The sequence below is a fragment of the Oreochromis aureus genome, linkage group 12, assembly GCF_013358895.1.
Source record: "Oreochromis aureus strain Israel breed Guangdong linkage group 12, ZZ_aureus, whole genome shotgun sequence".
In the NCBI taxonomy this organism is placed as follows: Eukaryota; Metazoa; Chordata; class Actinopteri; order Cichliformes; family Cichlidae; genus Oreochromis; species Oreochromis aureus.
Genome location: NC_052953.1, coordinates 7,480,981 through 7,496,840, shown reverse-complemented (window position 1 = coordinate 7,496,840; position 15,860 = coordinate 7,480,981). Strand labels below are relative to the sequence as shown.

Below are 15,860 nucleotides of genomic sequence, written 5' to 3'. Positions count from 1 at the left end.
AGGCAACCGCCAGTAAAGCTTGCTCAAAAGGCTGTGTGTGGAAACGAGTGAAGCTTGCAGAGAAATGCCTAAATGAACATTTGCCCTTAGCTCTACATCTAGACGCTGAAATCCTTGTCAACAAAAGATCAGAAACTGCATTTGTGAAATCAGACCTTATTTATTAATCACTTATATGAATTTATGGATGCACAGGTCACTTTGAGGTGAGTGTGACCTCTGAGGGAAGTGATTCCATCCTGGATTTAGAGTAACAAAGGTACAAAAAGAAAAAAGGTTGAACAGAAACAGTTTTGGAGCAGTGGTTCCCGGCTAGGAAATTACTGGTCATGAGCTTCGGTTTTGTAAGGATGAAACAAACAGAATACAACGTGTTCATTAGTGGTTTTTGCTACCTTTGCTCAGAGGCAGGCCACTTGTTTCCACCTGTTACCAGTCTTTGTGTTAAGCCCAGTTAGCAAGCTGACAGCTGCTGGCGGCAGCTTCATATTCTGTGATGAAAACAACAATGCCACTCTCTTCTAACTAAATACTATTGAAAATGTGAAATCTGAGCGCTTGTGAGCAAAGAGATAAGAAAGAAGACAAATTCGACTGTGCACATCCCTTTCCTTCAGGCTTTTTACTCACATATGTATCTTGTGATATACTGAAGTTTAAGTTCTTAATTCTATGCATTAACAGATAGCAGTGTTTTATTTTTCAGACGTTACACTAAAGAGTTGCACATGAGAATGGAGACACAGTTAGATCGGACAGTAAATGAACTAAATTTTGAATGTCTTTGCTCCCTCGTACAGAATAAATAAATAAAATAAACCAGTCTGATTGTTCTCATGAGAACAGCATCATCCCAGCAGTGTTCCAACACCCTGCATCTCCAGTCCTCGTGCCACAATGTTTTCCCAATCTGAGGTCTATCAGCATGTGACTGTGTTGCAAAGGCACTTGAAATAAATCCATTTATGAATGTGTGAGTGAATGGGAGAAGGTGGCTTGTAGTGTAAAAATGCTTTAAATGGTCACAAATAATCATAAAATCACAGACACCATCATAAATATAGATATATAGGAGAATTTTGAAATGATAAACGTTGTGTTTATCCCACCCATGACTTCAAAGACTCAATCAACTATTATACACAGTTGCGGTTTATGACCGTTTCAGCTGTGTGGATGGTGGCAAACATGTCATTAATCTTGTAAAAATTTACTTTTCAACTTTTTCTTGTTACCCACAATGTGAATTAGCACAACATTTGCTCAGTGCTCTGTTGAGTTGAACACAGATACTGTTCTGGATTGCGTCACGAACGAAGCTTTTATGTTGTGAAACTGTGCACATGTACAGCAGATGACCAACTTACTGTAAAAGCTATATAAACTTCAAATTTGAGGTAAAATCAACCAACTTTTGAGGGATTTTTCATTGGGTCTTGTTGGTGAATCTGCAGTTTTTATGTCCCAGTGACCACTGAAATTAAAGTTATGGCTCCATGGTTCTGTGGAAAGTAAAATATTCACCTGCAGTAGTTATGGCTGCCCAGACCTCCTTCTCCATTCGGGTATTTGAGGGTGTTGTAAGGGTGCTGGAAGGTCTCATTCCAGAAAAGGCAAGGTTTACCCCCATGCAGGCTGGTCTGGTTCTGGAAGCCCCTGTAGTCTTCTCCGTTGGCCGTGTAACACTCTGTAAAAAGAGAGAGAGAGAACGTGAACTATGATCATAAAGCAGCCTCTAATGTTTGCAGTAAGGAATTAGCCATGTATTAAGATGAAAATCAAACACTTGGAGAAAGCTTTTAAACAGGCGCGTAAAACTCAGCCACACATGTGTCCTGCTTTATTGAGAATCTGGACTGTGAAATTTACTTGTGCTATTAAATTTTTTTAATGTCTTTGGAATGATTATAGACGAAAAGTTTGGAATAATTATATTCTTTGCCCAGGCTCCATACATTTTAAACTCTGGCCAAAAAAATCTTAAAGCGAGATCAATGACAACATTGTTTCAATTAATGCAAACAGACGAGCATAAAGAAAAGACCCTGCAGATATGTAGCAAAAGCAAATATGGATTGAATTTTCAGGAAGTGTATAACAACCATCTGGCTGAGAGTGAGAAAAAAAGAGAAAGCCGGGTTCCCAAGGCAAACAATGGCTGGTAGAGAGCTTTTCTTCCCTGAAAAGGGAATTCAAATAAACAACGGCTGATGGAACGATGATGAGCTATCACCGCTCATCACAGTGAGCCTCGGGGGGGATCCTGTCAAAGGAGCTTTAACAGCTACAACTGAATTCCTCTTTTGATTGCATTACAATGGAAAATATTAATTTATTATGTGACTGTTTTGATTACAGATGACGTAAATGCTCATTACTTGAACGGCTGATAGATCAGGAAACCCGTTCTCTTTAATAAGTGGGGATCAAAGCAGGCTTTTCAGTGTACAGGTATGGCATTCATTTTTGTGCAAACAGTAGGTGCAAAAGATGCTGCAAGAGCAACAAGTTGACATTTCCACAAAGAAGAATATCACATAAATATCACAACAGTTTCACTTCTTGCCTGTCAGTCAAACATTAATGAGGAGCAAACAATACTTTGTTGTTTGGCTCGTCTCCATGGGGTCTTGTTGCTATGTATGTGGTTCGCCAATGACCGGCCCCTTTTATCAAACTAAGCTGTCTGGGCTGAGTATGACCTAATGCACTGCAATATGACAGTCATTATACCCCTTGGTGAGCCAGCTGTGCTCCAAGGCTCTTTCATATTCTCTTTTCAATCCAAAGTTTCCCAACTTCCTCTCTGGTGTGCTGTCATCTGTTCTGCTCTCTCGCTATCGTCTACTCGCTTCTTCACTGCCGTTGCTTTTCTGTCATTCTCTTTCAACTCACACAGATAAGCATTTCTTTGGGGATGCTTTACCCTCACAGACTTTAAACGTGACTTCTGTGGTCAGTTGCCAGGTTCGCTCTTTGCTGGTTCTCTGAGCTAGTTGCACAGATAAGGAGAGCTGGGCAGCACTGATAAAAAGTTATTTTCTGTGGTAGATCAATGAACTCCCAAGTTAACCCTCTGTGTGTTATTGGTACACGTGAAGCGGTAAATAAATGTACGATTAAGTTTCTTACACTCAAACTAAGTGTTGTTAAAGTTTCATATCTTTTATAATTAGCTTCCCATACTCTGCAGCATGCTGTGCGATATTTACAGCAGTTAGTTTGCACGCAAACATGAATTCCAGCTTCTTGCATCCACCACAAAGTAGTGCTAACACTTAATTTAGAGTAAATCAGCGGCCCCGACTGCTCTCAGTGCGTCAGCCAAAGTTGATTTTAATTAAAGTTGTTTCGGCTGTGTTGTTCAGTCAAGCTTATCAGCTATTCATCGTCTGGCTGACAGCAGTTCAACAGCAGCAAGGAGCTGCAGGGTGTCAGGTTCCTGCAATTATGATGCCACTCTATTGTCTGTAAATGGCTCCCCTCTCTCTTAGCAAATTAATACTGTCTTGGCATGCAAGGATATCAACCAGCAGATCGTAAATCCACCTGAGAGCGGCCGAGGCAGAACACGACTCCATAAAATTGGAAAAACAGCTTAATGGTGTTTCAGTGGGGGTCATGCACTTGCCAACCTTACATAGGGGAGCTATGAGATGAGTGGAGGAAACAAGTTATCATCAGGCTGACATCCAGAGGACAGACGAGGCATATTAAATAATACTCACTTCTCAGGTCTCAAAAGATGCACCTGCAAACAGATGCAGAGTTTATAGGGACTTTGGTCTTTTTATCAGGATTAATGCTGGCTGCTCTGCTTCAACACTTATCTTGATAATTATTCTTAATGTAACGTATCCTCATTTGGTAAAATGGGACTCATATGATGATTTTATGTTGTATTTACAATTTTTTGGATGTTGGCAGTCATGGCAACAAAAAGACAGGGAAACACTGCTTCTGAGACTTTGGCAGCAGGACGAGTGCAATTATGAGTCACTGCTCCCCAAAAGCAATCATGGCTGTTACTCCACAAGTCAAAGAGGATAACATCAGGAGGGACAGGGCAACCGACTGCATCCCAAATGAGCTCACGTCCTTCAAATATCTTCTCCTCAAACAGAGTGGGCATTAAACTGACCGAACTTGGCTGCATGCAGAGCTGCTCAATGCACTGTATCAAAAAGAAAGAGCCAAATGACTTTGCAAATGTCTTCCATCTCTCTCTCTCTTCTCCTCCTTCAGGAAACTTTCCTCTTGAGTTTCAGGATGAAGCATTGCTTGTCTGCACATGGTCCGCTTGGAATGGGTTGCCGCTGGCAAACATCCCGCACCGCTGTGGCCAAGTTAGCTTTCCAGGATGAGAGGGTAAATATGGCAGCGTTTTGCCACTGTTACAGAGATGGGGGTGGGAGGGTAGGGGGTTGATCCATGTGGTTTCGAGGCATCATTTGCTTGTGGTGGGAATGGGAAGTAACAGATCTGCAAGGACTCTGAGATAAGTGAGGCCATCGTAAAGATGAATGGCCCATTTAAAAGCCCTGCGGATGCCCACACATCTATCACACTAAAGAGAAAAGGCCAATTTTGCATTGGAACGGCGTAGGTATGGACCCTTTATCCTTGTCCTCCAGAAAAGGAAGAGCTCATCCACTGATTGGCTCATCGCCACTTCAGGCCCACTCCCCTCCAAACACACCCAGCCCTTTCCTCACACCCTCTTACTTGTCACCAAGCAACTGTTGCGCTCTCGTCACAAGGCCCCAGGCTTTCTTGTGGTTTCATCATAGACTGTGATGGGAAACAGAACCACCACCGCATAAAAGCGAGAGAAAATGGGGGGAAAAAACTCCAATAAAATACATGCAGATCTACAAATAGAAAAAGTCCGGGAAAGGGAAGAGGAGGACTCGCCCTTGACCAAGCCCTGTGCTCACAAAATACAGCACCACCCCAGCAACGAGAGGCAAAAAAAAAAGACACAAACTGGAGAAAATCACTGAGAGAGAGAACTAATCACCCTGTTATTATATTTGCTGGGATTTGAGGCTAATGCTTTCCACATTGCAACTCGAAATCCACTTGATGCTCCAAAAAGATGGGTGAGAAAAGCAACAAAAACAGTATGGGGCTGTGGTCATGTGATCTCAAGAACACAAACAAACAAATAGTTTCTCTGAAACATGTTGCCCGGTCACACGAGAGCACTTATTTGTTGTGTTTGCTAGGAGGGATGAAAAGCAGCGATAATTACAGACAACTGCTTCCTCACAGAGGGCTGACATAAAGAGCTTCCTTCCATCTTTATTACATGCTTTGGACTCAGGGGACAGCAAAACAGGCTTACTGCGTGAGCAACATTTCCCCTATAACAACATTACACAAAATGAGTTTATGATAGAAGTAAGCATGTACAGTATTACGGACTAAAACCAATTTGTTCAGGCACTAACAAAGACTCAAAAACTGGAGGCAGCCCGCAGAATGTGTGCAATGTTTCAAAGTTTTGTTTCAAAGTCTGCAAACAAAGATGACAGAAATGACACATGATTAATACAGTGCATTGCACTGGTGGCCATTAATGTTGGCCAAACTGGGCCAGATGTATGGGGTTACAGAGTTCTTTTCAGAGGGGACAGCTGGTGCTAACACAAGTGTGGTTCCCCTTTTGTACAACAGCATCCGCAATCCACATGTAAATTTCAGAAGATCACAGAAAGGCAAATTGACTCTGCAGGTTTCACAGACAGTCGCACGTTAAGTACAGCTGCTTTAATGAAGTTGGAAGATGCTTCGGAGAAGTCATTGACTTCTAAGAGGAGGCAGCTCAGCGGTTAATGGACCACACCTCACCTCCTTGCTTCAGAGGGTTTTCTTTTAAAAGCACCCTCATGCAAGGGTCAATGCAAGTGCAAAGAAAAAAAGCAAAGCGATGAGAACAGATGCCTCTAAGTAGGTAAATCTGCAGACAATGACTTCTAAATGGTATTTACAGTCCCCCTTTTCATTCCTTGCTTTTCTCATAGGTTGTAGCCTCAGATAACCAGGTCATAAACCAAAAGCTCATTCACTCCTAAAATAGCCTCCACCACCACTTTTCCTGCAAAAAACCCGCCAATGCACCACCCCCCGTGTTCACTACCACAGTAGCCACAGCCCCACAGGACTCCCTGCCAAAGTTTCTGGGTAGCACCTATAAAACGCGGCCCCATCTCATTTTTGTGCAGCCCCTATTATTTAGTTCTGTAATGGAAAGAGTGTAATCTGCTGGTGGGTTCTGCCAAAATCCCCTTTGTTTGAAGTTGCTTGAGGCAAAAAAAAGGAAAGCATACAAGTATATTTTTTTTTTTTACCACAATCTACTCAGTGGCCCCCTAACTTAGTGTTATGTCTAAAGTAATTTTGAAAAAAATCAATCAACAAACTTAGTGAAGAAGATAAAGCATCCGTCTTTTCAGGGTTTCCTGTAGAGGCCAAAATAATATCTGATAAAATACAGCACAGACTGACGAGGTTAGCTTTGGCTCTGGAAATGAACAAGGATGGAACTATGTGGGACGATTTTGAGTTTCACTTGGCAGACGTTCAGGGAGTGACGGATGGGCTACAAACTCTGTCAGTGACGTAAAGGACATTTGGAGTCTCGCTGAAACCCTTGGGGGAAGTTGCTAGCAAAATAGTGAGATCAGGAGCCTGTCAACTAGGCTGACATGAGGGTGGATAGGGTGTTTTATTCAATTACCTCCCCCAGGGACTTCCTTACCGTTTCCTCTAATCACAGTCAACATGTGCCAAAAGAAAAAAAAAAAAAGAGTCAATATTTCTAAACATTAAAAACGTACTTACTCTAACACTGCCTATTCTTCGATACTTTGTCTATAGTTTGGTTCCCTTTCCATACAATGAGAAGACAGGGGTTACAGGGTTAAACAAACAGAAGGGGAAATCTCCTGCATACTCAACACATGCCACTGAACCTGCTCTAAACCAGCTCCAGACATCACAGTAAACATGACTTCTGCAGTCAGAAGAAAGCAGGCACTTTAAGTGAGGACATAGAGGAAGCAGAGATAGAGAAGCTGAGCTTTCCAAGGTGCACAATTAGGCCGTCTGGGATCGATCCATCTTAAATTAAACGAAACTGCAAATTAGAGCAGAGCACTGAGACAGCAGGAAGGATTGTGAAAGACAGAGCGATGGCAAGGGAAGCAAAATTAAGCAGAAAAGAAAGAAGAGAGAAAAACAGACAGGCAAACACAGAGTAAATCAGGGTGGGACAAAGACTGCTTTTATGATACCACAGATAGTTAACCCAGGCTCTAATTTTCTTCTTCTTCTCCACTGCACCAGTGAAGTGAACACTTGGTTTATTTCGCATTTCCCCGTGTTATAGACAGGGCTGACAAAGCCCAGGCTTGTAAAATTAACAGCAAACACACACCCCAGTGCCAGGGGTCTGAGTTTCAAGGTACAAATCTCATTCCAGAACAGCTCTGTGGTGCAGCTGCGTGCTGGGGCCCTTTACCAGCAAACAAACAACTGATGCAGGGCTTAAGGGAGAGAAAATATGTCCCTCTAATGCGTGCCTTCGATGAAGAAAAACACACGACCCATATGGGTTCCTCGTTGCAGGCAGCCTTTGATAACCAGAGGATCTACGGCTCGTGATTCAAGTCATGATGGCTCACTGTTGCTAATGGCCATGTTTGACTCACATGGGGGTATTTTAAGCTCCCTCTCTTCTTTTTGTTTTGCCTGTAAATGGATGGTAAAATGATCTCCCAGTCAACTTGTACTGTCAGATGCTCAGATAAACATATGCAGTGACAAAACATGCATTAATCTGAGCTCCTACCCACATCATTCCAGTCCTTCTTCTCTCCCGCTCCCCCCCATACCCCTACTTTCCCCCCACATGCACTTACAGTAAGAATGAAAGGGAGCAATTTTCATCAGTCGAGCAGCCGCAGTATTTTAAGATGGATCCGATGTGGAGGGAAGGAAGGACGAACACACACTTGCACACACACATGCACACAGGCTCCTTTGTTCCTTCAGTGGTAGGGCCAGTGTCATTGTGGCGATGCCATTCTCACCCACTCATCGCTGTACTGTAGATATCGCCCACTGAGGGTGTGCATGTGTGTGTGTGTGAGCTAACATGTTTGCATGTTTGAGTGCACGTCTGTCAATTCCCTAACGCCTCTGCTCACAATAGGCCAATCTTTCAAAGGCAGTAATCGGTTTGCAGTAACACTGTGTAAGCTTTGCGGCCAGTGCGGCTTCAGCTCATTAAAGAGCCAGTTTACCCCGAATTCAAGTCCTCTGGCCTTAGTGCTGACCATCTACGGCTATGGCACGTGATTAGTTGTGCTTAAAAAAAAAGAAAAAATGAGCATAATCTCTTTCCAGAAATTATGACGCAGTTGCACAAAAGCCACAAACCATGAAATCCTTATATACATCCTGAATAATTAGGCCCTATCTTATATTAATGGATTCATAGTGCCATATCAACCCAACAGAGCCCTTTGCTATCAGACTACAGAGTGCTTGTGGTTCTTAGGGCACATAAAAGTAGAATGGGAGGCAGACTCGTCAACTTTCAGGTCCCTCTTCTGCACAGAACCAGTTTCCAGTTGGGATTCTGGAGACAGAAACCCTCTCTACTTTTTAGATTAGGCCTAAAAATTCATATTTTGAAAAAGCTTATTGTTGTTGTTGTTGTGATTGTTTTGGCACTAAATTTGTATTTAAACTAATTAAACTGAGCTGCTAATCTGATCTAATCTGAGGTATCGTTCACCTATCCATGGCAGACTAAGGCATCCCTCTTGGTTGAGATGTATTGTTAGCTGATTCCATGCTTCTTTTATCTGGATAATATAGACAAGAGAAAGAAAACAGTTCCTGTAGAAATTTTCTCAAAACAAGGTTTGTGGATTTCTTTAAATAACTGGGGCATGATTTGTGCAAAGAGATACTGCTGCTGAATTTTTCATAGGTATTTTTTTTAGCTCCAAAAAGCAAGTACCATCTGTTTTTATATTTTATTCAACAGAAAGCAGAGACCTCTACATATATATAACATATAATTATAACTTTAAAACACCAAAACAATCTAGTTTAATAAAGAGCGCAAAGAGTCAGAAAATATATAAGTATGATTTGGGGATACCTTTTGCACTGTAAGGTATGCCACCTTAAGGTAACATGAAAGCCAGATGACTACACCTGAAAGAAAGGTGAACCTTGAAGGAATATGGGGAGGGTTGCCTCTAAACACACCTGTTTTCGATCGTCCTGTTTGTGCTCAGGTTACCTGGTATCCGAGGAATGTAAATTATATGTGGTTTTTGTTTGAGCTGAGGTTCTGTCAGAGCTGTTGCAGGGATTTGTGTGCAGCCATTAGTGATCCCCCAACACACACACTCTCAGAGGTCCTGTGTGATTACAGGGTCCAGAGAAGACGAGGTCTGACTCGGATAAATAAATGTCTCAGGTTCAGGGAGAGGGATCAATGTGACAGGGCCTGGCTAATGCAAAAACCCAAAAACACCAAATGGAAAAAAAACAACTGCGAAACCAGATCAAAAACACAGCCCATTTTCCTGTTTATCCTTAACAGACATCATTATTAAAACAGAATGTTTACTGATCTCTCGTTGAGTGAATCGGGACATAAAGCAAGAGGAAGCTGGATCCCCTTATGTTTTGAAGAACTTTTTTAGGACAGTATCCAGCTTTCTTCTGGCAGAACACTTACTTGTTTCTGCTTTGAAGAGAGTTTACAGATTTCTGCTCTACTGTTTTGATTGGTCATTTCCTGTTGTGGAACATTTTTGTTGCCAGCAGTCATACATGACACAAAAATTTAATTTGGGGACTGTAGAAATCGATGCCAGTAAGCGGGGAGGGATATTTCATATCTGTTTCAGATAAAGCTGAGAGACCAGAGTAGCTAAACAGGTGGTTATTGTCTCTATTTTTTTCTAGTAGTTTGATATTATTATATAGTATTATTACATAATATCTGAAACAAGCCTTTTCTTCTTGCCAATAAAAGACTTTATAAGCTAAGGACATTTGTCACATCTGAATAACTGGGTCATTTATTCAATGTTTATTGTGCTTTGTTTCTTTCATTTATTTTCTATATAATTATTCTTAAAGTAACAGATTAGTCAGAAAAATCTCTAAATTCCAAGAAAGATTCGCTAACTCCAAGTCCTGCTTTGATATGAAACAAAAAAAACCTCCAGAAAAGAAAATAGTTCTCATATTGAAGAAGCTGCAATTATAGACACAATGTTTTTGTTTTAAAGCTCACCCAAATGGATAATGAGCTGTCAAAATGCTTCATTTTATTGCTCTGAAAAGTAGAAAACAAAATATGTTGTCTGCCACTTAGTGTAGATATTCAGTAAGTGTGGCCTCCAGAAATGGAACAACATGGTTACTGGAAATTGGGCTTAAGTTAATCTAGTGTTTGAGTGAAGCTTAGGACCACATGTTGTCATTATATGTAGCTAAAACAGACAAAAACTGGATTTCGTTCGTGCTTTGGAAACTGCGGACAACAAGGAGCTTACTCGAGGATGCCAGCGTGGACAAAATGGACATAATCTATACTGAATACTGAGGTTTGGGCAACTTTTACTTCTTGTTTACACTGGTGGATTAACAGACTCCATGTGTGGAGCGCAAACATGCACCCATCTGTATTCAATGAATCTCCAACATGCTCATTTGCAGAGTGGTAAACACATATGAATAAAGGCCTCGGCGTGTTTGTTTTTTCTATCTTTGTAAACTACAGATGGAGGACCTGGACTTTTCCTTCAACATTCTTCGTCATGTTTAGATTTTTTACACTTTAAATGTTTTTACATTGAAGAGAACATCTTCTACAGCCTACTCAGGACATTTTGCGCTAATCCCTTGCTACACTGGTGCAAGTACTGCCCGTTTTAGGCCTCAGAACAATTACCTCGCCAAAGGACACCTTTATTTGAGTTGACTTTTGATTTTGCTTGACTTGTTTAAATCTTTCTCGTGTAATTATCTTGCCTGTGTGACCAGGTCGGAGAATTAATAAAGCACATTTCCACCGCATGAAATCACAAAACGCTGTCAGACCGCAATTGAGTGCACTTAGAAGGACACAATAACAAGAGCACAATGGACTGCTACAGTGGGGACCGCAATGTTCAACATCAGCCCCCTTTTAACTAGCCACGTCTCCAGTTCCTGATCTTGACTGTGAAAGCGATCTTTTTCATTGTGGTTGGTGCGGCTGTGGGAAGAGCAGGAGTACTGGGAACCAGATGGCTCTGGTAACAGACAGGGGGCATCCCACCGGCCTCCCTAAGAATGGGATTCATTACGTAGGATCTATTGAGGGCCAGTGGATTTTGTTTCATGGCATCGGCCAAGTGTGACCACTCCTCGGTCGGTGTGGGTCGTGGGCTGGTGCCACGTAGGCTACTGCAGACCCAGCCCGTTTTGTGTTCACCTCTGAGAGCTGTATTCACCTTTGCTGCAGGACAGACAACTAAATCGGGGCCTCCTGGCGACTTGGGTTACATCCCTTTTTACTCGAAGCCTCTTTGAAAGGCAGTGCAATGGTATATGATCGGCTCCACGGCTTGAGGGACAATGGCGGTTTGTGAAAACGGTGGACAGAGATGTTCCTCTGCACTTTTAAAGTGAAGTCCTTGAACTTTTGAAGCTCAGGTAACCTACGATGAACAAGAAGAACCCTAACCTTATAATATGTCTTGGATTAAAAGGCCATTTTTTGTAGAGAGTGTAAATAATTTTTGTCTGTTTGTTAGAATGTATATATTAAGATTTTTGAACGCAAAAATCTCACATTCTCAAAGCATTGGGGTGGGACTACTTTTCATGGGGTTATCTAATATCAGAGCTTCACGGCTTGTGTTAATTTATTTCCATATTCCTAAAAAGACCACACGTTTCATGTTTCCCAGCTTCTGTTCTGCACTCCCAGATTCCCTGTCATGGCTTCTTAGCTCTGTCCACTGCTGGCTTTGTTCCTTTGTTTTCAGTCTGCTTAGCTATGCTTGCTCCCTTCACTTGTCCAAATGTTTGCTCTGTCCACTTAGCCATGTCCACTTGCTCGGCCTTGTCAAATCGTCACTTGCTGTGGGCGTTTCCTGCAAAGGGGAGAAAGGTGAAAATTTGCCTCTTCGGCCACAAACTACTGCAGCTGGACACAAACCAGACCCCGAGGCTGAGCAGCAAAATTACGCTCCATTTATTTAAAGTGGTTTCCATTACTCTACCGCAGTAGAACACAGACCTCAGTGGCCCTGGCCCAACCATAACTACAGTATAAAAAGAACTAAAGTTCGCCGGACAGGTCATGTCTCACACAGTAGCAATTCAATATCCTCCCGTTATGTTCTTGGTTACGCTTCTCAAAACTCCAAACTGCATGTGACACCACAAAAATACATGGTTGCTTTGAAACTCAGCCTGTGGAGATTTTTTGCAAAAAACACCCAGCCTATCACTGGAAAGACGTTTGGAACACGTTTGATTCAAAGAAAGAAAAACAGCTAATTTACCTTAATCATACTATGTCAGAGTCGTATTAATAGTATGTTGAAAAAGACAAATACCGAGACAGGAAGCTGGTCGGTATGGTTCTGGGCCATAACCAAAATAAATCAAACCAAAGGCTAATAGTTTTTATCCCCGGTTCTCCTTGAAATGCGGAAACAATACATCAGCCAATGAAAGCTGTTAGATGATAGCAAAGCTGCACTTCTATTCTATCAGCACGGCCAGAGCTGATAACGCTCACTTCACGTCATTATAATATAAATCCAGCTTTGTGGCAGAAAGTTATATTTTGTGTAATGTTTTCATGCATCAGCCACTTCCTCCCCGGGGCCTTAAATCTCCTTTATAATTCCATTCTCTGTGAATTAAACTGAGCTTTGATAATGAAAACAATTGTTTGTTTGAGAGTTAATAGAATTCATAGAACATAAGGCTCTATAGTATTTCATTACTGTTTTCTGAGTATTTGATTTACCCTCTTGCCCTGGAGTGTGTTCCAGCTGATGGGCTCTGACTGCAGCAGAGAGCACCAGCAAAGCTGAGGGAGAATGTCACTCTGCATTGACTGGAGCGGGCCTCCTCATGCATACGCAAATGTCAAGGCACACGACGCGGCCAGGCAACACGGCTCATGCATAATAGCATTAAAATGGGAGGAGACGTGAATCAGTTGCAAGAGACGAAGAAAGACAACTTGGAGAACAATCCAGACACTTTGAGGAAGGGAGTTATGAAAGAATAAGGTAGCACTTTTCACAGTCCAAAACCAACATGTCACAGCCATTCAGCAAAATACTCTGACTGGTCTCAACTGACCTTTGAGCAACAAAACCTCACAAACCAGTACTCTGACCACATGAGTGCACTCTCCCACCTAAACATTGTTTATCTCTTTAAAGCCTGACAGTTGTGTACAGCCAGCAGGAACTTGACAACTTAATTCCATGTTGTCTCACAGGACCGCCTCCGTGGATCAGGGACTGGGGTGACACACTCAACCTCTCAGCACTTTGTTTGGGGACAGTTTGTGATTAACATGACTGCTGCATCTGTCACGCCTTGTCACCTGTGGGGGGTGAGGGTTATCCATGTACCTCCCTTGCCATCATAAATCCTGATGCTGGAACAAGTCTGGGTGTTTTGCATGATGGGTCACCCGGCCAACCGCCGGAGCAGGTGGTGATTTGCACAGGGTGCAAGAGAAATGAAAGAGCTTCACTCAGCAGAAGCTTAATAAGAGAAGTGGAGTGACTGAGGAACGACACACACTGAGGTACTTCGATCAAAGGAATGTAAGCCTTTGAACACGACAGGACGAGAATCAGAGTGGCACGATAATAAGCATGATTGTGTTTATAATAACCGGGTCTGTTTCTTCTCTGTTTCTCTCTCTTAGTGGTTAGTGGTTTTACAGGCGATCCAGTCCCTTGGCACTGAAGAACAAGGGTATCACCCACAACTTGACCTTTGCAGGGCACCACCCAGAGGTCAGCAGGAACTACATGAGCAGCAACTTGTCACAGAAGCACACATTTGTAACATGTTCCAAACTATGAGTCAGATTCACCTTAGTTTTTGCCAAGTAAATGAAGGAATTCTTCAAAATTTTGACCTGTCTTCACAAGTCAAGACAGGCTGAGTATGTGTGTGCTAAGAAGTGCAAACTCAGACTTTCTGGGCTCTATGTGTGGCTTCAAAGTAAATGTGAATTCTTCTTTCTTCTCATCTACCATCACCAGTGAGCTGGTGTAAATATTTATTGCGATCTACCTTACGGTTAAAATTTACAACAAATCCCCCAACTAATCAATTATTTGGTTCTTCTGAAAAAAACTCCAAAAAACAAAGGAGGCGTTATCAAAAACACCCAACATTCAAGTGACATTGAGGCAGCTGTGGTTCAGGTGGTAGAGCAGGTCGTCCACTGGTGGATCAGTCCCTGATTCCCCCAGTTTGCATGCCTAAGTATCCTTGGGCAAGATACCAAACCCTGAATTGCCCCTGATGCATCCTTCAAAGTGCATCAGTATTTGTGTGAATCTTAGAAAACACTTTAAAAACGTCCTGCTTGAATGCTATATAAGTAAAGGACTCTTTTGTATATCCTCTATGATCATGTTTTTATTCTTTTTGTTTTTGTTTCACTTTTATTTCTTGTTTGCTTTGGTTCAGGCAGCATAGCTAGGCCAAGGTTAAGATAAGATCATAATTTGCAATGATGCTAATCATCAAATCGCTAATACGAATTCATTTGTGTGATTCCAAATTGTGTTGAACAATAACACAAGTTAGAAAGCTCAATTTTCTGGGTTATGAAGATCGACAACACCAGTGTACCTTTTAAGTGACTGCTTGGTCAGTTAAAATTAAAATGTAAGAATAAATTAAATTATAACAGCTTGAACCAAAACGATTTTTTTTATTTTGGACAGTCTACAAATGTACAACACTATTTGGTGTTTTTTTTTTTTTTTTTTGAGATTAGACATTACACGTGAAGGGAGGAACTAGTTTTTAAATTTTAAATTGTAAAGCTGTTCAGTATGTGATTTAGAGCTGAATGGTGAATATATCATTTCTCTCTGAGTCCAAGTCCAACATATTCTGGGTGAGTTTTCTTTTTTTTAAAAAAATGTTGATACTTTGCCTCCTGAAGCGCATCTTAAGACAACACTTCTTCAATACTAATTAGTTTGCAAAACACTAATGCTGAATGGTGCAGCAATCTATTGCAAAAGCTGAGGTTTTTGTTTGTATCATTACTGAATGTAGCGTAGCTGCAGTTGTAAGCTAACACGTTACTGCTCATAACTTGCTAAATAAGCTAGCCTTGGTTGCTTGTTTTTCACCAACACATTCTGCAGGACGTGCACTTTAATCACCTGCTGGTTAATTCAGTGGCTGCAGTGTCCTTGTTCTGATTGCATCATTTGGGTACATCCACTTGCCAATAATTCCAAATAACTGAACATGTTCTCTTGGCTAAAAAAAATAGTTCCAAAGTGAACGATGTACAGACATCAGAGATGTAGCCTGGCAATCTTCTGGGTATGCTTCTTGGACATTACTTGGATGCCAATATTGGATTTTCTAGCAAGGGAAGGTTTGTGTTTAAGAGTTGCCTTTCATTATCATTTTATCTGTTAGAAAAACATAAAGCAAAACATTTTCTGTTAAGAGAAAACTGAGAAAGTATATGCATTAACAAGGTGATTTAAACTCCTGACCTCTCCATCTGAAGTCTCTTTCTTATGCTACTGAACTGGACA

The 15,860-nt window shown here is 41.6% G+C and overlaps 1 protein-coding gene across 3 annotated transcripts in view; it reads right to left on the bottom strand.

Moving 5' to 3' along the window:
* Positions 1-15,860, bottom strand: part of kremen1 (kringle containing transmembrane protein 1) — a 65,404-nt gene that overhangs the window by 38,210 nt on the left and 11,334 nt on the right. For all 3 annotated transcript variants that reach the window (XM_039621148.1, XM_039621149.1, XM_039621150.1), the window contains exon 2: positions 1,525-1,687. In XM_039621148.1, the coding sequence (XP_039477082.1) occupies positions 1,525-1,687 (163 nt within the window). The remainder of the gene's footprint in view (positions 1-1,524; positions 1,688-15,860) is intronic.